Genomic DNA, 26089 nt, shown 5'->3' on the forward strand with positions numbered 1-26089 from the left:
ATCTACATTTGAGGCAACTCTAGACATAAGCACTGATATTTATTAGTGTGAAGTCTCTTTTACATCTGTTTGTTGATATGTATATCTTTGGGAAATTTTGAGGCATCTTGAGATATCAGTATTGATTTTTTACCTCTTTTTTTTTTTTTTTTTTTTACATTACATCTATATCTAGTTACACTAGGGTCGACTAGGGTGACTCGGGGAGAGTGGCCGTTGAGTAGGGGGCACCATATTGTCAACTTTAACTAGGGTGCCAACCTCTGCTGGTAGGTAGAAAACCAATGTTCAAGGAATTTATTAGGGCTCAATAGCCGTGGCTCGAGGGTTCAATATATAGGGAACTATATCTGACCTTGGTTTTAGTATGCACATTGATTATCTCGCTCTATTTATTATGTGTGTGTATATGTGTGTATAAATATATATATATACACATACACATATACATATACACATACACACACACAAGCGCAGTGGCAATAATATAAATATATATTATATTATATAGTGCCAGCCTCTGCTGTTAGGCAGCTATGTCTACTTTTAAATTTGATTGAATAAAGGTTAATATTTTAGGGTGTGTGTTATACTTCTGCAGGGGCGGACACTGACAGCTTGGGGCCACCGTGCAAGAAATGTGTCTGGGTCCCCTCCCTGGTACGCTGCTTATGATGAGGGCAATCTGGCAATGGGACCCCTCATTATTACTGCCCGTGATTATTACGTACATTGCAATCACAGGACCCCATAGCAAAAGTTCTATTTTCCACACCATTAAAAAATGTATATATTTATATTTTTTCACTGAGATGGAGATATATACTGTATGTGACATACATAAAATGCATATATATTCCATTAGCAGTCAGTTGACAACTAGTACCGGCTGTCAGTGAATAGAACGTGCAGACGTGGCTGACACGCTAGTTGGCACATGGCAGCAAGTGTGTACAGCACCTCCTTGTGGCTATGCTGGAACTGGCAGAGTCCGACCATGTGTATATTGTATTACATATTATGTCTGGTATCTGTATCATCTGGTATCTGCTCTATTAGGCTACTTTCACACTAGCATTGTTGGCTGTACGTCACAATGCGTCGTTTAGGAGAAAAAAAGCATCCTGCAAAGTTGTCTGCAGGATGCGTTTTTTTCCCCATAGACTTACATTAGCGACGCATTGCGACGTATTGCCACACCTCGCAACCGTCATGCGACGGTTGCGTCGTGTTTTGGCGGACCGTCAGCACAAAAAAAGTTACATGTACGTTACATGTAACGTTTTTTTGTGCGTCGAGTCCGCCAATTTCGACCGCGCATGCACGGCTGAAACTCCGCCCCCTCCTCCCCGGACCCTACAATGGGGCAGCGGAAGCGTCGTAAGACTGCATCTGCTGCCCACGTCGGGCATTATTTTCACAACGCGCGTCGGCACGCCAGGCCGATGTATAGCGACGGCCCTGTGCCAACGCTAGTGTGAAAGCAGCCTTAATTGTCTATGGAACTAATGGAAATAGCTCAGCAGCTCTATAGATAATGGAGAGAGCAGAGGCTGCGCATACACAACTCTGCTCCATCCAGGATGAGACTGCAGACCCCTGTTCTCAGAATCTCTGGGGGACCCAGTGGTCGAATCCTCAGTGATAAGCAAGTTATCCATGATCCAATGGATCACACATATACCATACATATACACACACAACACCGTACATACATATACCATACATTCAAACACATACTGTACATACATACACTTATATACACATACTGTACACACATACACATATACCGTACATGCATGCACATAGACGTACACCAGATATATATTCATACACATACCATACACACATATAGCGTACATACATACACACACATATACCGTATACACACACACATTGATAGAGTGTACATAAACATTCTAATCTATGGTATCAGGTGTTTGGATGAGCCCTGGAGGAAGTCGGCCTCATAGTGCAGAGATCAGCTGGAGAGGGTTGCAGAGCCCACTGTGGGGGATGGGGACACAGAGAAGAAGACGGATATTAGCCCCCTGCTGCAGCCATGCTGTCCCATGCAGTGAGCCTCCTCCCCCGACCTCTTGTCTGTGAGATACTGCTGGCAATGGAACAGTGGAGGAAGCAGAAGACCCCTGTAAGTCCTGCTCTTCCTCCACTGTTGTCCCCCCTGTGTGCCGTGCAGCCCGGGCCCACTGACTACAGGTGAACACTCACCATTGGGACGTGCCATGCTGGAGGACAGAGATGGCAGCCAGTGAGCGCTCTCATCAGTCTGGCGGGGAAAGCGTTCATTGGCCAGCGTCTCTCCCTGCATGACACTCTGCGCACCGCTCTCGGTATTCACTTGACTAGGAGAGGGAGTGAGGGGGCCCGATGCTGCAGGACACCAGGCCCCTCTCACTCCTGCCCGTAATGTTTACTCAGTGGCACCACAGTGGCTGCATACTCTGCCGCTATGGGCAGTACGCCCCTGCCTGCAGGGGCCCCCCTCCACCACTGGGCCCCAGGTCAGTTGATTATAGAATTGTTAATAACCAACACAGCAGATTAGAGAGGCAGGACTGTACATCACACCCAGGGTGCTGCTTAAAGAGCATCTGTCATCAGGTCAAAAGTCCCGCTGCTCCCCTGAGTAATGTGCCTTTTGTATTTTTAAATCCACCATAGAGTGCCAGAGATATGGGTCTTATTTATTGGGAATTTTTATGCACTTTACCGAGAGGGTGAGGTTCACAGGATTTTCTGGGGGCTTGCCTTTAGGCTGCTCTGCATAATTACCCTGAGATCAACACCTCCTTTGTAAAAACCATAAAAAAGTAGCACTAAATGACTTATTTCTGGAACCGTATGACAGGTTTAATAAATACAAAGAGCAGAATACTCAGGGGAGCAGTGGGATAAAATAAGGACACATACTGGACACTAGTGGCAGGTCCTCTATAAAGAGCTGTTCTACGAGACCCCTTCACCAATACATTTCCTACGAAATGACATTCCTGCACTTTCCTTTCTTAGAATTCTGCATTGAATGGTTCCTTTGTTATTCCTCCAGGAAATATAGAAATAAATTCATATCCGTATGTTACCATGTCTCTTGTCCATAGTGTGCGTTCCTACACAGACTCACAATGTCACTTACTTTGTTCATATATTTTCAGGGATAAAAAAAAAAAAAAAAGATGAAAAACACAATGGAGAGTTCTAGGATGGTCCAGAATTGCTTTTTTAATGGGGTAGAATATGCTAATTTTACAAGATCCGAACACGATTGGTGGGTGACGCTCGAAAAGAGGCACCCCCAGAACATGGGGGCAAGAACCCCCTCTAAATCACAGTACTATGAGCATCATGGTCATGGCTGGTACTGTTTCTGAAACAAAGCAGCCACATTTTTTTGTTAAACCATGATAATCCCATTAAGTCATCACAGAATCACTTTAAGAACTTGCTATTAAACAGTTTCTTTATAAAGTTGTGAAACCAGTACTGGTCTTTAAGGCGATATGTAGGTTGCTGTGTACATGTATTACTTGCTATAGATTGCTGTGTTCGCTATGTGGCTACCTTTTCGCTGTTATATAACAATAGCGTTATCATCAATGACTCCGAAGGAGCAATGCCTAATGGGAGTCACCTTTGTTATCTATCTGCTGCTTTTCTCCCCATGCTTTAGGGTACTGTCACACCGTGCAATTTTCGTCGCTACGACGGCACGATCCGTGACGTCGCAGCGTCGTATGAGTATCGCTCCAGCGTCGTAGACTGCGGTCACACTTTGCAATCACGGCGCTGGAGCGATGCCGAGGTTCGCTGGTAACCAGGGTAAACATCGGGTTACTAAGCGCAGGGCCGCGCTTAGTAACCCGATGTTTACCGTGGTTACCAGCGTAAAACTAAAAAAAAACAAACCGTACATGCTCACCATCTGATGTCCGTCAGGTCCCTCGCAGTCTGCTTCTTGCTCTGACTGAGATCCGGCCGTACAGTGAGAGCAGAGCGCAGCGGCGACGTCACCGCTGTGATCTACTCTCACTTTCCGGCCGGCGCTCACAGTCAGAGAGGGAAGCGGACTGCAAGGGACCTGACGGACATCAGATGGTGAGCATGTACGGTTTGTTTTTTTTTACTTTTCCGCTGGTAACCAGGGTAAACATCGGGTTACTAAGCGCGGCCCTGCGCTTAGTTACCCGATGTTTACCCTGGTTACCAGCGAACGCATCGCTGGATCGCTGTCACACACAACGATCCAGCGATGACAGCGGGAGATCCAGCGACGAAAGAAAGTTCCAAACGATCTGCTACGACGTACGATTCTCAGCAGGGTCCCTGATCGCTGCTGCGTGTCAGACACTGCGATATCGTATGGATATCGCTGGAACGTCACGAATCGTACCGTCGTAGCGATCAAAATTGCACAGTGTGACAGTACCCTTACACTGCAGGCCTGCTCATCAGATCAGATGATAAATAATATCACAAGCCCACCACAGGCTGAGCAGGATCTGAGTGCATATGACATGGTTACCAAGTAAGACTGAAATCATTCAGGTAATGCCAAGTTAGTAGAAGCAGAAGGACTCATGCGTTTGCGTTGTCATGTCCCTCCAGGGTATGCCGTCAGCGAAAACAATCAGAACCGTGTGTACTCCATAAGGGTATGTGCACACGTTGCGGATTTCTTGCAGAAATTTCCTGAAGAAAACCGGAAATTTTCTGCAAGAAATCCGCATATTTTTTTTTTGCGTTTTTTTCGCGTTTTTTTAGCATTCTGCAAGCGTAATTTGACAAGTGTGACCAACTTTTTACTATAGATGCAGCTTATGCAGCATCTATAGTAAAAGATAGAATGTTTAAAAATAATAAAAAAAATAAAAAAATGCTTATACTCACCCAGACATCTCCTCAGCGGCGTCCGTTCGTCTTCCTATAGCTGGTCTGTGCGCACAGGACCTTCCGTGACGTCACGGTCACGTGAGCGGTCACATGACCGCTCACGACCAATCACAGGACAGTGACGTCATCGGCAAGGTCCTTCGCCGCACATCAGCTACAGGAACCGAAGCGACAGCGTGCAGTGGAGGCAGGAAGACATCGAGGGTGAGTATATCGCTATTTTTTATTTTAATTCTTATTTTTTGACCACTTATATGGTGCCCAGTGCGTGGAGGAGAGTCTCCTCTCCTCCACCCTGGGTACCAACCGCACATAATCTGCTTACTTCCCGCATCGTGGGCACAGCCCCGTGCGGGAAGTAAGCAGATCAATGGACTCCTAGGTGTGCGGAATCCCCTGCAATTCCGCATTTTAATGAACATGTTGCTTTTTTTTCCGCGATGCGATTTTTTCGCTGAAAAAAAGGCTACATTTGCACAAAAAATGCGGAATACACTTAAAATAATGGGAGGCATATGTAAGCGTTTTTTTCGCGTTTTTATCACGTTTTTATAGCGAAAAAACGCGAAAAAAACGCGAAAAATACTTAACGTGTGCACATGGCCTTAGTCTGTGTAAGTCTTGCTTCTTCTAATAGGGGTACTTACCTGCAATTGAAGGGTGTCTGCTCAGCTCAGCATGAAAACAGCCCCTGCCCCTAAAGACAAAAGGGTTAAATTGGTGAGTACATTTTACGGTGTCATAAGAACAGGTGATCCTGGTGCTGAATTTGGGGGTGCACAGAGGACACGAGTGGGGGGAGAGTATTTGGGGAGCTGGGACTGATACTAATAAGTGATATTGCGTTCCTGTGTGCGCTCTATGAAATGTACCAGACTGGTAAACACAACACAACCTCTCCATGGCAGCGCTGTGTGGGGTTAGGAAATCAGCACTCTGGACAATCAGATAAAACCTAATGGCGGGGAGCAGATTAATGGGATATCTGGAGGCTGGAAGCGTGACACCGGCTCTGCAGTGCCAAACGTGTTCATACATGGAGCCGCCAGCTTCACATGGTCAGTGGCGCATTCAGCAATCGCTCATCACAGACGGACAAGTATTCCTGCATTTCCAGGAGGCACAATGTAGAGCGGCACCACTATCTAACCCAGGAACTATGTGCACAATACACAGACATGCCCCCAATCACCCTGGCACATGACCGCAGCACGCAGGGGTGTAACTACAATAGGTGCAGGGGTTGCAATCGCACCCAGACCCTGGAGCCTAGGGGGCCCCAAAAGTCCCTTTTGCCTACATAAGAAGACCAATACTATTAAAGGCTTGCAATAATTGGGGGCCTCGTTGGAGCTCTTGCATTTAGGCCCAAGACCTTCAAGTTATGCCACTGCTCATTATCCACATAAATTAGCTTAAAGGAAATCTGTCACCAAGTTTTTGCTACCCTATCAGTGAGAAGTATGATGTAGGGACAGATACCCTGATTCCAGTGATGGGTCACTTAGTTTACTGGGTAAAGTGATAGAATCACTGTTTTCTCTGCTGCAGAGCTACCAGTTCTTTAAATGCTGAGCCTGTATAACCCCGCCCACACCACTGATTGGCTGCTGTGTACACTGTATAATGACAGAAAGCAGCTAATCAGTGGTTGGGGCGGGGTAACAGCAGTTGACTATGAGACACAAGACACCTAGTCCTGTAGTGATAATCTGCTGCTGATAAAACACTGATTTTATTGAAACTATAGCCTAGTAAGTGACATATCACTGGAATCAAATTCTCAACCCCTACATCATGTTGCTCTCAAATTACATAACAAAAACCTACTGCTAACAGATTCCCTTTAAGTAGCTGACCTGCTGACCATACTCAGGAGATTTTGGATGTTTGAAAAAGCCATACTAGACCTTTTCTCGCACCACCAGTGCCATTTTATAACAGAAATAAGCATGACAGACGCTTACCGAATTCTGATGGCTGATTTGCTAAAAATAGGATCTCTCCTGGTGTATCGGGTGCTGTAGATAAAAATTCAATAATGATAAATGACTATTTGGCATCTATTAAAATGGCGTCCTATGGATGTATTCAGCATCCCTAATACTCAATAAACAAACTCATAACAGCCTTAATGCTTTTCGCCGACTATAGCAGTCCTCTAGTTAATTGTGCTCATTCCCAAAAAACACATAACGGTGGTAACCACAGTACTGCCAGTCAAAGTGTCAACAGCTGGACATAAAGCCCCCATATAGTGCCAGACACAGGGTACCCATTACAGTGGCACCGGTCCACATGCCCTGTTACTTACCTCGGGTGGGGAGAAGGCTGGCTGGTGTTCTTCCCTGCTACCTACACGTCATGCGTACACACACGCTATCGTCCAGGGACAAAGGCGGCTCCCTACTAACATCACTGAACCACTAATAATCTGGGATAAAGATCTATTCTTCATGAAGCCTGCGAGTCTCTGGGACACTGTAAATTGTTCAAGGTCAGAATGTTGGGACCCCCACTGATCTTAATAATGGGCCTGTCAATGGTGGTCTGGCATTCACAGTTCAAGTCCCTCGTAAACGTCTTCAGCTCTCATACATTTCAGCATACAATCCTGGCACATACCCTGCTCCAAAAAGTCACATATTAGGAGTAGCGGTATCATTGTGTTACAGCTTACACAGTAATATGTTCTCTCTTCTATCATAGCGCGGCTGAGCGTCTTCCTACTGAAGTATGCCCCTTGGGTAGTAAGTTTTGCACTCGGCCTTCACTATTCTTCATGTGACTGTACTCATCCTTTCTAAATACCAGTATCCTCACAACAGCCAAAGTGGCTGATAAAGCAAGGACTGCTGCGCCACCTAGTGGAAAACAAGAGCTGTTACCACGTGCAGAGATTTTGAATTGAATTTGTCACGCAATTATTTCTATCACTAGAATCACCCAGTCACATTGGGGGAAATTCTCAAACCCTCTCCAATTCTCCAAACGGGATATGTAGAGTCATAATTATCAATATTACGCCCCCATTGAATAGCATACAAGAGTGCCTTAGGAGCGGTTACCGTTAGATCCAGAAATATTTGGACAGTGGCTGGATATTTGTGATTTGGCCTCTCGATGTTACTATTTTTTATTTAAAATGAAAGAACTGAGACACATTTGAAGTGTAGACTTTCAGGTTTAATTAAAGGGGTCGAACAAAAATATCCTGTGAAATGTTTAGGAATTACAACTCTTTTTCTACAAAGTCCCCTCATTTCTGCTTAAGTTTTGTCTTAAACATGTGAAATGAATGCTCAATGGGGCAGAGATCTGGGGACTGACTCGGCCATTGCAGAATATTCCACTTCTTTGCCTTAAACTCCTGGCTTGCTTTTGCCATACGTTTTTGGTCATTGTCCATCTGTGCTGTGACGCGCCGTCCAATCAACCTTGCTGTGTTTGGCTGGACCTGAACAGAAGGTATGTCCAATACAGTACAGAATTCATCCGGCTGCTTCAGTCTTCAGTCACATCATCAATAAACACTAGTGACCCAGTGCCAATGGAAGCCTTGCATGCCCATACCATCACACTGCCTCCACCATGCTTTCCAAGGATGTGGTGAGCTTTGGATCATGAGCCGTTCCAAGCCTCCTCCATATTATTCTGGTACAGGTTGATCTTAGCTTCATCTGCCCAAAGAATGCTTTTTCAGAACTGGGCTGACTTCTTTAGATATTTTGACAAAGTCTAATCTGGCCTTTCTGTTTTTAAGGTTGATTAATGGTTTGCATCTTGTGGTGAACCCTCTGTATTTGATCTTATGAAGTCTACCTTTTATGGTAGACTTAGATACTGAAACAGCTGCTTCCTGCAGAGTGTTCTTCACTTTGGTGAATGTTGTGAAGGGGTTTATCTTCACCATAGAAAGGTTTCTGTGACCATCTACTACTGTTTTCTTCCATGGACGTCCAGAACTTTTTGAGTTTCTAAGCTCACCAGTGAGAGCTTTTTTGCAGAATTTACCAAACGTTTTATTTGGCTGCTCCTAATATTTCTGTTATCTCTCTGATGGATTTCTTCTTTTTTTTCATCCTAATAATGGTCTGTTACTCTTCCTTTAACCACATGTAGTGGGTTCACAGCAACAGCTTCCAAATGGAAATGCCACACCAGGAATCAGCTCCAGACCTTTAACCTTCTTAATTGATTCTGGCTTAATGAAGGAATAGCCCATGCAGCCCATAAAAGAACTTTTAAGATAATTGCCCGATTACTTTTGGTCCCTTTAAAAAAAAGACAGCTGCATATTAAAGAGTTGTAATGTCTAAACCCTTACTCCAATTAGGATGAGAATACCATCAAATTAAAACAGAGTCTGCATGTTAAGCCCTTATTGATTTTATAACTGTATCTTGAATATGCTTTGGTAAACAGACAAAGTGCCAAAACTTGCATCACTATCCAAATAGTTTTAGACCTAACTGTAATTCTACTTTCCAGATAACCACAATAGAAAATAGCAGTAGGATTTCCTACAAACTACTTCTCACTGGGGGGGAACACAATCCTAAAGGCCCCGTCTCACATAGCGAGATCGCTAGCGAGATCGCTGCTGAGTCACAAGTTTTGTGACGCAACAGCGACCTCAGTAGCGATCTCGCTATGTGTGACACGTACCAGCGATCAGGCCCCTGCTGCGAGATCGCTGGTCGTGTCAGAATGGCCTGGACCTTTTTTTGGTCGTTGAGGTCCCGCTGACATCGCTGAATCGGTGTGTGTGACACCGATCCAGCGATGTCTTCACTGGTAACCAGGGTAAACATTGGGTTACTAAGCGCAGGGCCGCGCTTAGTAACCCGATGTTTACCCTGGTTACCAGCGTAAATGTAAAAAAAAACAAGCAGTACATACTCACCATCTGTTGCCCGTCAGGTCCCTTGCCGTCTGCTTCCTGCTCTGACTGAGCCGCCGTAAAGTGAGAGCACAGCAGTGACGTCACCGCTGCGCTCTGCTCTCACTGTACGGCGGCTCAGTCAGAGCAGGAAGCGGACGGCAAGGGACCTGACGGGCAACAGATGGTGAGTATGTACTGTTTGGTTTTTTTTACATTTACGCTGGTAACCAGGGTAAACATCGGGTTACTAAGCGCGGCCCTGCGCTTAGTAACCCGATGTTTACCCTGGTTACCCGGGTGCTGCAGGGGGACTTCGGCATCGTTGAAGACAGTTTCAACGATGCCGAAGTCGTTCCCCTGATCGTTGGTCGCTGGAGAGAGCTGTCTGTGTGACAGCTCCCCAGCGACCACACAGCGACGCTGCAGCGATCAGCATCGTTGTCTGTATCGCTGCAGCGTCGCTGTGTGAGACGGGGCCTTAAGGGAAGCATGGCTAGAGTATTGGACTATACAGTTTATCTGTAACCATAGTCCTGCATAGCCGTATACACTAAGCAGTAGTAAATTATCACTCCACGCTAGTGTAATTCTTCTAACTAGTGGTTGTGGTCCCCTCATTCTGAAAACTGTGATCAAACTCCAGCTACCACTATTGCAATCTGCCATCACTTGTTATAGTGGGAAAATCCCTTGTATCTTCTGGTGGCACACTGATAGTCTTACTGGCACAGTTTGACAGTTTTGCAGTTTATTTTTCATTACCTATGAAAAGGACCAACTCATTCACTGCAAAGCAAACAAAAGAGGACAAGCACAGGCATGTGTGAAGGCAAAGAACTTGGCTCTGACTACCATACAGAAAGAATCTGCTCCGCAAGGGAAATACTATCTCCAGTGATACCTACAGGGACATACTGGATTCATAGCCTATCCTACGGTACTTCACCCATACGCCAGGGAAAATCCACTACCTGTTTTAAAGGCTCACTCCCCCCTTCCCCCCTAAATGGAAGATGTTATACTAGTAATGTATTTATTTTACTCACTGATATAACGCCATTAATTCCGCAGCACTTTACAGACATTATCAGCACTGTCCCCATTGGGACTCACAATATCTTAAGAATGTGGGAGGAAACTTTTAATGACAGAGTTTGTAAATAACTGTTTTATATACCAGAACCCTTTTTTGTTCCCAATTAAAAAAACCTACTGATACTTCACCCAAATTGAGATTACGCCACAGCGGTGTGTATTTGGTGAATCCCTTATAGCCATAGGTTTCTTTCCTGTCCCACACTTTATACACTAACTCCAATGTTGGAGTAAGAAGATTCCCTCTGGGAGAGATCCCAGACTCCAGAAGACACAGGGGTGAGGCCCATTTCATATTCTGTAATATAAGAGCACCCGACCTGCCCATGTCAGCTCTCCTTCCCCATCCATGGAGGTGTTGTAATTGGGATGCAATAAGATACAGCCATGGATCAGGAATGGCCAGCCCACCCTCACCCTTATGATGTCAGAGAGTTTGTAGTTTTATTCGAGCATGCTGTTTACACCATATTAATTCTCTGACCACAGTTTGCACTTTACAACATATGGGAGAAGGAAGCCAACAAGGAGCGCTATGTAGCACATATAACAACTGTGGCATAAGGATCATCTTCATTAGATTTAATCTACCTATATCTGATGGTGGGAGTTTGGACCATGCATTCACCTTAGTTTTAAACTTATCTAACCAAGGGTGTACATTTACTGTTCCATATTCCTTAGGCTTGGTACTGACACTTATTCCCAAGTATTTAAACTTGTCTACAATTTGTAACCGAGTTTGTTTCATTATTGGAGAATGGGGCAGATGATCTACTGGCATCAGGACAGATTTATTCCAATTAACTGATAAACCTCACAACGTTCCGAAGTCTGTTATGACTGACATTATTGGACTGATCGAGGATGTTATGTTGTTATCTACAAAAAGCTATCATCTGCATAGAGACCCACTCGCTCCTATATCTCCACATTTAAATACAGTAAAATCTCTTGACCCTCTTAGGCGACACGTCAAGAGTTCAATGGCCAGGGAAAAGAGAAAGGGCGACAACAGACAACATTGTCTAGTGCCCATCTGTAATTTAAAAGTCACAGAGAGCTGGCCATTCACTCAAATTTTAGCAACTGGGGAGCGGTATAACAGCTGGGTTAAAGAAATGTAATAGGGACCAAAGCCCATCTTTTTCAAAACTGCCCACAGATAACTCCATTCTACACTGTGAAATGCTTTGGCCGCATCCAAGGACATAACCGCGCTTGTGCCATCTACCTTTGAGCTAACTTGGAGGATGAGGAACAGACGTCTCAGATTTATAGAGGTAGATGCACAAATCCAGATCGATCCTCATGTACTACTTCTCGAATAACTTTAATCAATCTATTGGCTAAAACCTTAATATCCACTGGGAGTAGAGAGATTGGCCTATGAGTCCGGTTTTTACATATCTTTCCTGGGTTTTAGTATGAAAACTATTATGGCTTCATTCATAGAATCTGGTAGGGCGCCCCTTTCTAGTGCCTCCTTAAACACAACTAAGAGATTTGGCTATAGTACCTCTTTATTTAGTTTATGAAATTCTCCTGGGAGACCATCACCACCATTCTCCTTGTAGCTCCAGTCTAGGAAGAGCAATTCCATTTAGATAAGAGGCAATATCTCCCTCCAAAGCATTAGTCTTAGATGTGTACACGCTCAAATAATAAGAATGGAGAAGATTAATAACCTCATCAGTGTCCGTAACCACCCTCCCATCTGTTGTGACCAGTCTACTTATAAAGGCTATTCCTGTCCGTGCTTTAACAATAGTTGCCAGTAGGTGGTCCGCACTCTCACACTCTATAACGTATTTTTGCTTAAAGGGAACCTGTGACCCCCAAAATCGAGGGTGAGCTAAGCCCACCGGCATCAGGGGCTTATCTACAGCATTCTGTAATGCTGTAGATAAGCCCCCGCTGTAACCTGAAAAATAAGAAAAACGAGTTAGATTATACTCACCCAGGGGCGGTCCCGATGTGGTCCGGTCAGATGGGTGTCGCGGTGCGGGTCCAGCGCCTCCCATCTTCATACAATGACGTCCTCTTCTTTGCTTCCTATCGCGGCTCCTGTGCAGGCGTACTTTATCTGCCCTGTTGAGGGCAGAGCAAAGTACTGCAGTGCGCAGGGGCCGGGAAAGGTCACAGAGGCCCGGCGCCTGCGCACTGCAGTACTTTGCTCTGCCCTCAACAGGTCAGACAAAGTACGCCTGTGCCGGAGCCGCAGCGTGAAGACAAGAAGAGGACGTCATCCTATAAAGATGGGAGGCCCCGGACCGGACCGCGACACCCATCGGACCGCAGCAGGACCGCCCCTGGGTGAGTATAATCTAACCTCTTTTTCTCATCTTTCAGGATACATCGGGGGCCTAGCTCAACTTCCATTTTGGGGGTGACAGGTTCCCTTTAAAAGAGATCTGGATACACATGATGAGAGCATTATACTGCCTCTGTACAAATCCCTTTTTAGAGTGCACATGGAGTACTGTGTACCGTTTTGGGCACCAGTGCTCAGGAAGGATATAATGGAACTAGAGTGAGTACAAAGGAGGGCAACTAAATTAATGAAGGGGGAACTACAATACCCAGAGAGATTAGCAAAATTAGGATTATTTAGTCTAGAAAAAAGACGACTGAGTGGGGGATCTAATACCCATGTATAAGTATATAAGGGGACAATACAAATATCTCTCTGAGGATCTGTGTATACCAAGGAAGTTGATGGTCACAAGGGTGTATTCTCTGCGTCTGGAGGAGAGAAGGTTTTTCCACCAACATAGAAGAGGATTCTTTACTGTTAGAGCAGTGAGAATCTGGAATTCCTTGCCTGAGGAGGTGGTGATGGCGAACTCAGACGAGGGGTTCAAGAGAGGCCTGGATGTCTTCCTGGAGCGTAACAATATTGTGTCTTACAGTTATTAAGTTCTTTAGAAAGATGTAGATCTGGGGATTTATTCTGACGGAGTATAGGCTGAACTGGATGGACAAATGTCTTTTTCGGCCTTGCTAACTATGTTACTATGTACCCACTTGGCCAAGCGTACATAAATATGGCAGCGTCAGGAGGAATAGATAACAGCCATCCAAGGTGCACCTGGCTACCTTAGCTCCTTTTTTCCACTGGCGTGCTAAGTGTGCATGCTCATGAGATGGTCACATAGCTACAGCCATCGACTATCTGCCATTTTACACAGGGACTATACACAAGGTAGAAAGGGACACTGTAGGTTTTGCTATTGCGGTGAGGTCAGAATATTTTCAGTCAGTGCTTTGATAGACAAGTGCGTCACTACAGTTATGGTGAAAGATAAAGACAAAACTTTATTTATATCTGGCAACATGCACTGAATGATCAATAGTGGAGAATCAAAGTAGGACAAAAAACCTCCCAATATTTCATTTATATTCTAGCAGTTAGGCATCAGGACAAAGCAAATAACATGAGTGTAGTATACAATGAACAGTGACATTATAGTGCTAGATACGCCACGCCATCCAAACAACCCTGCGCCTACAAACCACAGACAGTTCCTGTTTCGGTTCTTCCTCCTGTTATTTTAGCTGCGCAGGCCGAGCTCTATCTACTACAATGTGCCACCAGAGTACAAAAAGAGGGAGCACTGTGATCACCCCCATCATTCTCCGTACAGTAGAGGATGGTGTAATACCCATGTTGCCCTCTAAAATCCTGACCACACATTGCATCCACAGCGCCCCTATAACAAATCACCCCAGATCCTACGAGACGCTATTTGGGGTCTAGATCAGCATCTTTTTTTGATAGTTAGTAGATTACAAACTTTTCTTTCTTCATTTTCTTTTAAGACAGAACATGGAAAAAATAAATTAAGGTAAAACCTTGTTTAGGAAGCCCAATTTCATATATTTTGTACAATTATTATATATTTGGGATCTCCTTTCAGGACCTCTATCAAACAACCCAAAGAAAGTCTCATTCTCTCTCTGAATGACCAAGACTGTCCCCTCCTTAGACTGACCATCACCCAGGAGCTGACATACCATTGGTGCAGCTGCACAGGGGTAAGGGGGCCATTTCCACCACCAAAGCAAGAGAAATTACAGTAAACTACTGAGGTCTCAATTACTTTTACTTTTATTCGTATCTATTTTTTATTTTTGAAATTCACGGGTAGCTGCTGCATTTTCCACCCTAGGCTTATACTCGAGTCATTAAGTTTTCCCAGTTTTTTGTGGCAAAATTAAGGGGGTCGGCTTATACTCGGGCCGACTTATACTTGAGTATATACGGTATACTGAATTATCGTATGCATATATTATTTTTGCACAGGGGTCCTTTTCTCTCTGTGTCTGCTTCTGTCGCCAACAGCGTAATGCCCGATTTCCCCTGTGGTGGCGCTGTGAAGGAACAAGAGAACTGAATACTCTGTGTTGGTTGCCTCCATAGATCACAGCTGATCACTGAGGGACCAGACAGTGGGACACCATATTATCCGACTATTTTACAAAATTCTCTGGTGTACACAATCCTGATCGGTAGAGATTTTTTAGGGCATAAAGGGGGTGCAGCTCGCCCTGTCTCATGTGGGTAACCATAAAGGGGGTGCAGCTCGCCCTAGCTCATGTGGGCAGCCATAAAGGGGGTGCAGCTCTCCCTAGCTCATGTGGGCAGCCATAAAGGGGGTGGAACTCGCCCTGGCTCATGTGGGTAATCATAAAGGGGGTGCAGCTCGTCCTGGATCATGTGGGCAGCCATAAAGGGGGTGCAGCTCTCCCTGGCTCATGTGGGCAGCCATAAATGGGCTGCTGCTCGCCCTGGCTCATGTTGCCAGACAAAGCGGGAGCAGCTCGCCCTGGCTCATGTGGGCAGGTATAAAGCGGGAGCAGCTCGCCCTGGCTCGTGTGGGCAGGTATAAAGGGGGTGCAGCTCGCCCTGGCTCATGTGGGCAGCAGCTCGCCCTGGCTCATGTGGACAGCCATAAAGGGGGTGCAGCTCTCCCTGGCTCATGTGGGCAGCCATAAATGGGCTGCTGCTCGCCCTGGCTCATGTGGGCAGCCATAAAGGGGGTGCAGCTCGCCCTGGCTCATGTGGAAAGCCATAAAGGGGGTGCAGCTCGCCCTGGCTCATGTGGGCAGCCATAAATGGGCTGCTGCTCGCCCTGGCTCATGTGGCAGACATAAAGGGGGTGCAGCTCGCCCAGGCTCATGTGGGCAGACATAAAGGGGGGTGCAGCTCACCCTGGCTCATGTGGACAGCCATAAAGGGGGTGCAGCTCACCCTGGCTCATGTGACAGACATAAAGGGGGTGCAGCTCACCCTGGCTCATGTGGCAGACATAAAGGGGGTGCAGCTCGCCCAGGCTCATGTGGGCAGACATAAAGGGGGGTGCAGCTCACCCTGGCTCATGTGGACAGCCATAAAGGGGGTGCAGCTCGCCCTGGCTCATGTGGGCAGCCATAAAGGGGGTGCAGCTCTCCCTGGCTCATGTGGGCAGCCATAAAGCGGGTGCCGCTCACCCTGGCTAATGTGGGTAACCATAAAGGGGGTGCAGCTCACCCTGGCTCATGTGGGCATTTTACAAACACCCACTCATTTAATATAAGTGCAGTGTAATCCCCAATGTCCCTATTGTGACACAGTAGGGGCAGTAAGGACTTGACAGACAGCTAATTAAAGTGGCCCATTACTGATGCTCCTAGATCAGCTCGGGGTGTGTTATGCTGTGGGCTAGTCCAACGGGAAGAAATATCTAGAAAAACAACCCTGTAACCTGGGTGGTAAAGTACTGATCGTGCCCCGAACCCTCAATGCCCAGCAGTCCAGACAGAAAACCTGATTTGTACCTTGGGGCAAATGAAAGCACCTGTGGGGATGCTACTGGTAGTGCGGCTATTACCTGTATGGTGGGTGGCAGAGGCACCACAAGTCCCAGCAGCACATTGCGTGCAGGTGTATAGCTCCCCGTTGTGCAGCGCTCCAGCTGTTGCACAACTACAACACCCAGCGTTCCTTTTGCAGCAGTTGGGAGTTGTAGTCCCACAGCAGGTTGCAGAGCGCTAATATTTGCGTCGCAGAATTGCATTTCCGTATTATGGTGGATGGGGCAGAGAGAAGCGATTGTTTAGCAGGAAGTGAACTGTAGAAGGGCGACAATGTGAGGCCTGGGAGCCGCTTACCCTCCTGGAGCAGAGCTCTGTCACCGGCAGTCCTGTGGTCGTCCTTCTTGTCGGTTATGAGGCGCAGACTCGCCTGGGAAACGCGTGGACGTTACGGGTAGGGCAGAAAGTCCATTCTGCAGAAATGAAAGTGAAAGCCGTGCAGTGCGCCACTACTGCCACACGGTGGCGGCATGCTACCGCTGCGGTGCGGTCGTCGGGGCAGCCAATCACGTTGGTGACGGCTCGTCCTGCAGGCTCCGGGCTCACTGGGCTGTGCTGCTGCTGCACACTACAGGAATCACTGTGAGGGGAAAGTAATGGTGTAACGGGTGATGTGAAATGTGCACAAAGCAAACTATGCTCTGCATGTGGCCCCTGCTGTTACTTGTAGCCCTCTACACAAGTACAGTTGTGTGAGTCTGAGGAAAGATACGTCATGTCTGCAGGAGGCATAACATGGGGATGGACGCACTGTAGTGCTGACATTACATGCTCCACCATGGCTGTGGCATGGGCAGCACCACTTGCAGGTGTCAGGGGGTCCACAAACCCCTTTTTTAAAAATCTGGCCAGTGTCACTTTATGTGGTAATAACTGGAACGCTTCAGTGGATCCCAGTGATTTTGAGATTGTTTTTTCAGGACACGTTATACTTTATGATAATGGTAAATTTAGGTCGATATGTTTTGTGTTTATAAAATATCAGAATTTTTTTTTAAAAAGTAGCAATTTTCGAACATTGAACAATTATCCCTCTAATCCAGGTAGTAACACCACACAAAAACATTAAGGGTATGTTCACACGATCCTGATTTCAATCCTTTTTTTTTCAGGACAAAAACCGCAGCTCTTGGCAGAAAACGCAGGTGCGTTTTTGGTGCGTTTTTGATGCGGTTTTTGATGCGGTTTTTAGTGCGGTTTTTTATGCAGTTTTCTCTGCAGATTGTCTGTGTTTGACACAAATAAAGCTTTAACTGCAGTGGGGGAAAAAAAAAAAAAAGAATTGATGTCATTTCCTTGTCCAACCCTTTTCTTCTTCCATCCTCCATTTTGGGACTAAACACCAAAATGAGTGGACGTGTTTTGAATGACAGCGCTCCGCAGAGTGCGGAGCGTAGGCCAGATCACAGCCCGCGGATCCAGCTCTATCCAGCTATGCGTCATGCGCCCCTATATTTAACATGGGGGCGCATGGACATGCGTCGCACTTGCGTTTTGCGCCGCATGCGTCACTGCAGCGCACGCATCCGGGCGCAGAGGACGCAGCAAGTTGCATTTTTGCTGCGTCCAAAATCAATCAAAAAAAGGACGCATGCGGCGCAAAACGCAGCGTTGTGCATGCGTTTTGCTGCGTTTTTGTTTGCGTTGTGTGTTGCGGCGCCGACGCTGCGGCGCACAACGCAAATGTGAACATAGCCTAAGTGCCACGTATTTAAGTGCCACGTATCACGTATTTCAGTGCCACGTATTTCAGTGCCACATATCACGTATTTCAGTGCCACATATTTCAGTGCCACGTATTTAAGTGCCACGTATTTCAGTACCACGTATTTCAGTGCCATGTATTTCAGTGCCACGTATTTCAGTGTCACGTATTTCAGTGTCACGTATTTCAGTGCCACGTATCACGTATTTCAGTGCCACGTATTTCAGTGCCACGTGCCACGTATTTCAGTGCCACGTATTTCAGTGCCACGTATTTCAGTGTCACGTATTTCAGTGTCACGTATTTCAGTGCCACGTATTTCAGTGCCACGTATTTCAGTGCCACGTATTTCAGTGCCACGTATTTCAGTGCCACGTATTTAAGTGCCACGTGCCACGTATTTAAGTGCCACGTGCCACGTATTTAAGTGCCATGTATTTAAGTGCCACGTATTTCAGTGCCACGTATCACGTATTTCAGTGCCACGTGCCACGTATTTAAGTGCCACGTATTTAAGTGCCACGTGCCACGTATTTCAGTGCCACGTGCCACATATTTAAGTGCCACGTATTTCAGTGCCACGTATCACGTATTTCAGTGCCACGTATCACGTATTTCAGTGCCACGTGCCACGTATTTAAGTGCCACGTATTTCAGTGCCACGTATCACGTATTTCAGTGCCACGTGCCACATATTTAAGTGCCATGTATTTAAGTGCCACGTATTTCAGTGCCACGTATCACGTATTTCAGTGCCACGTGCCACATATTTAAGTGACACGTATCACGTATTTAAGTGACACGTATCACGTATAAGTGCCACGTGTCACGTATTTAATTGCCACGTATTTAAGTGCCACGTATCCCACGAAGATTTTCCATGGAGAACAGACACATCCAGAGACATGTCTGCTCTCCACGGCTGCAGCAACACACTGACAGGAGCCATAGTTCCTGTCGGTGTGTCACTGCGCATGCGCGAGCGAGTTTACCGGCGGTCATTGACCCCGGCACTCTCGCTTAACGGCAGTGCTGCGTGGGAAAGTTCAACGCAGCTGTACTGCCGTTAACCGAGACGCCGGAGTCATTGAACTCCGGAACAGTACGCGATACACTGCTAGGAGCTTCGCTCCTGGCAGTGTATCGCCGGAGAGCAGCCGATCGGCGTGGGACACTCGTTTTATGGATTCTGCGGACAGGGAGTATGAATTTGATTTTTTATTTTGTGATTTTTTCCTGGAGGATCGAGGGCTTCGCCTACAAGTGTGCTGTTGGTGAGTATATACTCTGTGTTATGTGTTGTATGTACTGTACTGTGTGTCATGTATGTGTATTGTGTGTAGGTGTTTTGTGTAACTTTACAACTGTGCTAAGTCGCCGGACACAGGGACAACTCTCCCATCCTAATACCGGATGGGAGTAGTAGTCCCATACGGCGACTTAGCACAATGGTGGCACTAGCGTCGCATGGGGACACACACACACACACACACACACACACAGTATATACACACACACACACACACACACACACGCACACACAGACATACACACACACACACACATACCAATTCAATCAAACGGCCGACACGATCCCCATGCGACGGTATGCCTCCATGTCTCTCCGCCCAAGCACTTCCGCCCACGCACTTGTGGCCGCTTCCCCGCACTTCCGGCTGCAGCGGTTCTGCACCACAAACCGCAATAAAACCCGCAGATATATTTTTGATCTGCGGGTTTTACTGCGGGTTTGACCTCACAATGGAGGTCTATGGGTGCAGAACCGCTGCAGTTTCGGGGAAAGAAGTGACATGCTCCTTCTTTTTTCCCGCACCGATTCATCACGGCTTTTTAAGGGAAATTCAGGACCGTGTGCACAGTGGTTCCTGTTTTCAATAGGGGTACATTGTAATGTACCCTGCATGGAAAACAGCTGCGGAACCGCAGCGGCAAAACCGCTGCGGTTCTGCAGTAAAAAACGCACTGTGTGAACATGGCCTAATAAATGACATTTCCCACATGTCGGCTGTACATTAGCACCATTTGTGAAATGTTCTTTTATTTTGCTAGCCTTTTAGAAGGTTTAAAAATGTAGCAGTAATTCTTCATTTTTTCAAGGAAAATGTCCAAAATGTATTTTTTAGGGACCTATCCAGGTTTGAAGTGACTTTGGGGGTCCTATATATTGGAAAGGCCCCAAAAGAGGATAATATTTTAAAAATAGCACCGCCTAACATATTCAGAAGAAGTTTATTTTTACCACCTTAAATGTCAGTAATTTCTGAACAGGCCGCTACACCTGGCGGACTCTAAGGCTGGTTTCACACTTGCGTTTGGCTGGTCTGCGTATGGCTGGTCTGCGTATGGCTGCGTACATTCTCCCTTAAGCTCCGCCTACGCTCCACCTACTTCCGCATGCGTCCTGTGTGCCTAAAAAGTTGCTTTCCCGTGTGGCCGGCGGGCACGTCAAAACGCCACATGTGGACACATCCGCATACGCTTGTCCCTGCATACCCAAAGTTAAAGATAGGTATGCAGGACGCATGCGGAGGTAGGCGGAGCGTAGGTAGAGCTTAAGGCCGGGGTCACACTAGACCGTAATACGGACGAGTGCTATGCGATAAAAAATCGCATAGCACTCGGCCCAATGTTAATCTATGGTTCAGCTCCCATCATCGATATTTTCTCCACCGTATTTCGGATCCGAGGGAACTCGCAGCATGCTGCGATTGTCAGCGTATCTCGGCCGAGACTCGCCAATGCAAGTCTATGGGTGCGAGAAAAAATCGGATTACACACGAACCATGCGTGTGCATTGCGAGAAATACAGAAGACTTCTCCAGGTGACAGGAAATTGAATCATCCATCATCAGGAAGCTTTGGCATGCTAATTTATGGCCCACGCTGGATTGCAAAGCAGGAAGCACGCCTCCACGGAGTGTACTGTGTAGTAGCATGGCCAGGCATATTAATGTTGAGATGCTGATTGCTCTGGTCCATGATAGACCAGAGTTATGGGACCAACGCGACGCACATTATGCTGACCGCGCACGAAAAGACGCAGCATGGAGGGCAATCTGTCGCCACATGTTCCCCGATTTTGATGAGCGACCTCAAGCGGTTCAGCAAGAAATTTGTAAGTACCATCCTTTACCCAAAAATGTGCTGTTACATTTTTGTCTTGATAAAAATAGGCATGAACACATCATATGTGGTGTGTTTAGGAGTGATGTAAATGTTCCAAGCTCTTGGTTGAGGATACAAAAACATTAACAAGACACACCAATATGGTTCCAATATAGTAGCTAGAGTCCTTTCAGATCTTACCAAGGGAGTTTTATGTCCCCTTAGGCTCCAGGGCCTGTGTGTGCTTGCAAACCCTGGACCTGTTGTAGTTATGTGCTTGGCCAGCATGGTGGCTCAGTGGATATGAGTCCTGGGTTCAAATTCCACCAAGGACAAAATATGCAAAGAGTTTGGATGTTCTCTCCGTGTTTGCGTGGGTTTCCTCTGGGCACTCCGCTTTCCTCCCACAATCCAAAGACATACTCATCGGGAATTTATATTGGGTGACAGCAATGATAATGTTTTTTACAAACTGCAGAATATGTAATCGTTATGTAAAACTAAAGATTCTTTATTATTATTTGGTATTCCACAAACAACTTTTGCTTCTTTGCAGTGAATGATGTCACTAGACGCTGGCGGAGTTGCCGGGATCAATACCGGAGGGAACGTCAAGTTCCTGGGCGGAGTGGTGATGCAGCACCGAAAAAAAGAAAATATCTGTATTTTGATAGGCTGAATTTTCTGGCCCCGGTGATGGAGCTCAGACCGTAAGTGGATGCATGTCCTAAAAAATTATACACATCTTCTAACGTGAATATGTTTCTAATTTTTTCCTCTCTAATCATTTGTGAAATACAGCACAGAGTCCAATCTGACAGAAAGAGAGACTGCATCTGACTCGGAGGTGGTGATTGACCCCATTGGTGAAGATTCCGAAATGGCTGGACCATCAGGGCAAGCACCAAGCAGCAACCAACCACAACCAGCAGCAGCGTCTTCTGCCACACAGGAGGCCAATCCAGAGGTTGAGGAAGGAGGCCAGAGCAGCAGTCCAACCTTGGCTCTGGATACATCACCACAGCCTACTACCAGACCAAACCGTGGGCGGCGCAGAAGGGTGGCTTCTAACACTGGCACCAGGAGGCAAGTGGATACAGGGGTGTTGGACTATTTGTCAAGGGCTGCACATGACGATGGGGAGGAAGCGTACTTCCGCAGTCTTGCCCGCTATTTACGGCCCATTCCACGCTCGCTCAGGCTGCGGACCAGAGGTTGTATCCAAATTGTTCTTGATGCGGCCACACCCCCAAACAACCCCATTCGTTTGTTCAACTACCTAGAACAGTGGCAAATGTCACCTACAAATGTTCTGGCAGTGCAAGACCTTCCAGAGGAACCCAACCCAACAGTTGCAGCACCCCCCTTGCCACGTATAGCTCCACAACAACAGCCTGCCCAAAACACACAACAACAACCAAACAGGCCAATTAATGATTATCCATCCACTGCCCAATCTGACCACTTGAACAGACACATGTTTGGAGGCTGGTCCCAACATGTGTCTGCTCGACATGGCCATATTGGGGGGTATGACCAAATGGGTCAATACAGTACACAGGACTTTATGCCGTTCTATCCTCAACATCCAGTTGTACCGCACACTCAGGATCGAAACTTGCACCAACACCCTTCATATATATCTGCCATACCACAGGTTGACAGTCTGGTTGGTCCACCACCTAGGCCAAGTTCAGCACATGCTGGACCCCCGCCATCACCATCGCCACCCCCAACCTACCAGAACCTGTAAGTTTGGTTCCAAAAGTTTCGGGAAGTCATTTATGTTATTTCTTTTTGTTTTTGGCGCCATTGGCCTGTTCTTTGTTCTGGTTGACTCTGGTTATTAGGCCGAAAATTACATATGATGTTAATATGTTTTGGGCAAAGATATATATGCTTTGATCAGTAAAAATGTTGGTCAAAATATAAGTGTTGTGTCTTCTTAGGACTACAAAGATGATGTGGCAACTTCAAAACTTTTTGGGAAAGGAAAAGTAGAAACATAATATACAATTCACACATGAACATTAAGCTATTTATTAACTACCAATATCAAGAAATTCTAAAGCACAACAGCATTGTCTTGCCAATCAGTCGCTCCCTCTGGTGACACAAAATAATTTGTTAACACATCACGAACTTTGAGGCCTGAGGGCTGACGACGAGAAGGAAGAACACGTGGAGTAGGCAATACAGTATTAGCATAATCAATTTCAACAGCAGCAGATGATGGGCAATCATGGTATCTAGTAAAGTTGTGAAGAACAACACATGCTTTGATGACACCATTGACATTGCCTTCACTCAGTTGTATTGCGGACTGAAGTACCCGCCATTTAGCAGTGAGAATGCCAAATGAACACTCTACCAGACGGCGGGCACGTGAAAGGCGCAAATTAAAAATTCTACGCCGGTAGTCCAGGCCTCTCCGTGGATATGGCCTCATGACGTTCCTGGATAATTGAAACGCCTCATCTGCTACCATCATGTAAGGCACTGCATCTAAATTCGCCCCTGGTAGGTTACTTGGGGGTGGGAGATCCAAATCATTGGTGCGCATCCGCCGACCCATTAAGGAAGAACTGAAGACTCTAGAGTCTCCAGTTCTCCCACAGGCCCCAATATCGACAATTATAAACCTGTAGTTGCTGTCGACCAGGGCCAACAGCACTACAGAGAAAAACTGTTTATAATTATAGAATTGGGTCCCTGAGCCCGGCGGCTTACGCACACGGATGTGCTTTCCGTCCAGAGCCCCAATACAGTGCGGAAACTGGCAGGTGTCCTGAAATCCTTGGGCAATCCGTAACCAATCGGACCTTTTCGGCTCAGGCATCACCTCTTGATGGAGTCTTCTCCATATTTCCGTGCATGTATCCCGCACAATTCCAGAAATTGTAGATTTCCCGAGTAAAAACTCTAAATGCAGGGCCGCATATGATAGTCCAGTGGCAAGGAAGCTAAAAGAAACAAGAGAATTTGTTTACAATACAAATTTAAAACATTACAGTGGTCTCTGGGCCAAAACTACAATTAGCTAAATAATATGGCATGATTCCTCAAACATTAAGGACAAGCGATGGCTTTGAGGTTAGATTTGATTAAATAGTCCAACTTTAGCATAAATTACGGTATTTTCAGGAGTATCAGACAAATTTTGAACCCCTGAAAATCTTTTGAAAAATCGGGGGTCGTCTTATACACCGGAAAATACGGGTATGTTGAAGTTTAGGAACCCTTTAAATAGCTACTTTTCACAATGGGTAATAGCATTACACACAAATCTTTTTTTAGAAACCGAGGATTGATACATACCGTAAAGTAAGGATAAGGCGCTCCTCTGCGGAAATGGATTTTCGCATCCTGGTGTCCTTCTTGGTAATCCCCGGTCGCAAAATCTCCAACAAAATATCAAACGTTTGTATCCGCATCCGACAATAGTTGAAGAACTTGTCTGGATTGGTCCTCAGAGCAGCATACAGACGTTTGAAATGTCCTTTCTTGATCCGTTGTTTCATAAGTGGATGTACCCACATCCGTCTACGCCTCCTCGGATCAACAATTACTGGGTATGGCTCTCCAAAACGATGGGAAAGTACCCAGTTGTAAAGCACACGCTCTGTGGTGTTAAAAGTCAGTAGATCCGACATGTTGCTCATCAAGCAGAAGTGCACCAACACAAGCAGGGACTCTGCTGCCTTGATTGGTGGCTGCCACCTGTTTTCTGGGCCTTAAATAATGTTCTGGGTGATGATTTAAATTTTTCCAGGTGGAAAAACCGTTATATGTCCATTTTGCAAGCTTGCGAGAAAATCTCGGCATACGGATGCCATACGGATGTCACACGGATGTCACACGGATCATTTGATGCGAGGAAATCGCATCCTCGCACTGCACACGGATCACTGATTTTGAAACATTTGTGCGATTCTCGGCCGTGAAAAACGGACCGTTTTTTTATACGTTAAGTGTGTCCCCGGCCTAATGGAGGATGTCTGCAGCCATACACAGACCTGCACTGGCGCTGTTCCGACAATGTTGGTGCCAAGTCTCATTGCACTTGTGTGACATTGTTATGTCACGTGAGTGCTGCAGCCAATTATTGCAGTCTTTACTATTACTTCAGGATACTAGTGAGCAGCAGCCAATCAGTGATTGGAAGATAGTCTGAGAACTTGTTCTAGATTATCAGAGGATAGTTCAGGAGAAGAGAGATAAGAGTTAGACCCTGGGGTCAGACAAGATTACTTGGGCAATTGTTTTCCGAGTCATAGAGGCTGTAGATGCTAAAAGGTCCAAAGTTTTTAATGAAACTTTATTGCAAAAGTGCTTTTTAGCCCAAAATACATGCTGTCAAAGGTGTCCATATGCCTTACACCTGCATCTCCGCTGCTGTTGTAAAGCTAAAGTTCCCCCTATGCCGACACCCAACTAAAATGGCGTACACAATGCACTCAATTTTCCCATTTTCGCCGTTCCCACCCACTTTGCCAGCCCCTCACTACTAC

At 46.2% G+C, this 26089-nt stretch overlaps 2 protein-coding genes across 9 annotated transcripts in view; one reads left to right on the forward strand and one right to left on the reverse strand.

The window, feature by feature from the left end:
- LOC143765415 (uncharacterized) overlaps positions 1-17385 on the reverse strand; it is a 32948-nt gene extending 15563 nt beyond the window's left edge. Inside the window, exons 1-3 of one of the 8 annotated variants that reach the window (XM_077252049.1) lie at positions 17045-17385; positions 6879-6932; positions 5559-5608 (exon numbers count right to left, since the gene is read on the reverse strand). The gene's annotated coding sequence lies outside the window, so the exon portion shown is untranslated. Of the gene's footprint in view, positions 1-5558; positions 5609-6878; positions 6933-7591; positions 7776-16764; positions 16925-17044 lie in introns of those variants that run through there. The other 7 variants (XM_077252056.1, XM_077252053.1, XM_077252052.1 and 4 more) reach the window with 7 other exon arrangements.
- LOC143765416 (uncharacterized) lies at positions 17006-23676 on the forward strand. The gene is made up of 3 exons (XM_077252058.1): positions 17006-17141; positions 22135-22288; positions 22380-23676. The coding sequence occupies exons 2-3, from the start codon at positions 22275-22277 to the stop codon at positions 23329-23331; spliced, it is 966 nt and encodes a 321-aa protein (XP_077108173.1). The 5' UTR covers positions 17006-17141; positions 22135-22274; the 3' UTR covers positions 23332-23676.
- The last annotated feature ends 2413 nt before the right edge of the window (positions 23677-26089 follow it).

This window comes from Ranitomeya variabilis, chromosome 4 (genome assembly GCF_051348905.1).
Source record: "Ranitomeya variabilis isolate aRanVar5 chromosome 4, aRanVar5.hap1, whole genome shotgun sequence".
Lineage (NCBI taxonomy): Eukaryota > Metazoa > Chordata > Amphibia > Anura > Dendrobatidae > Ranitomeya > Ranitomeya variabilis.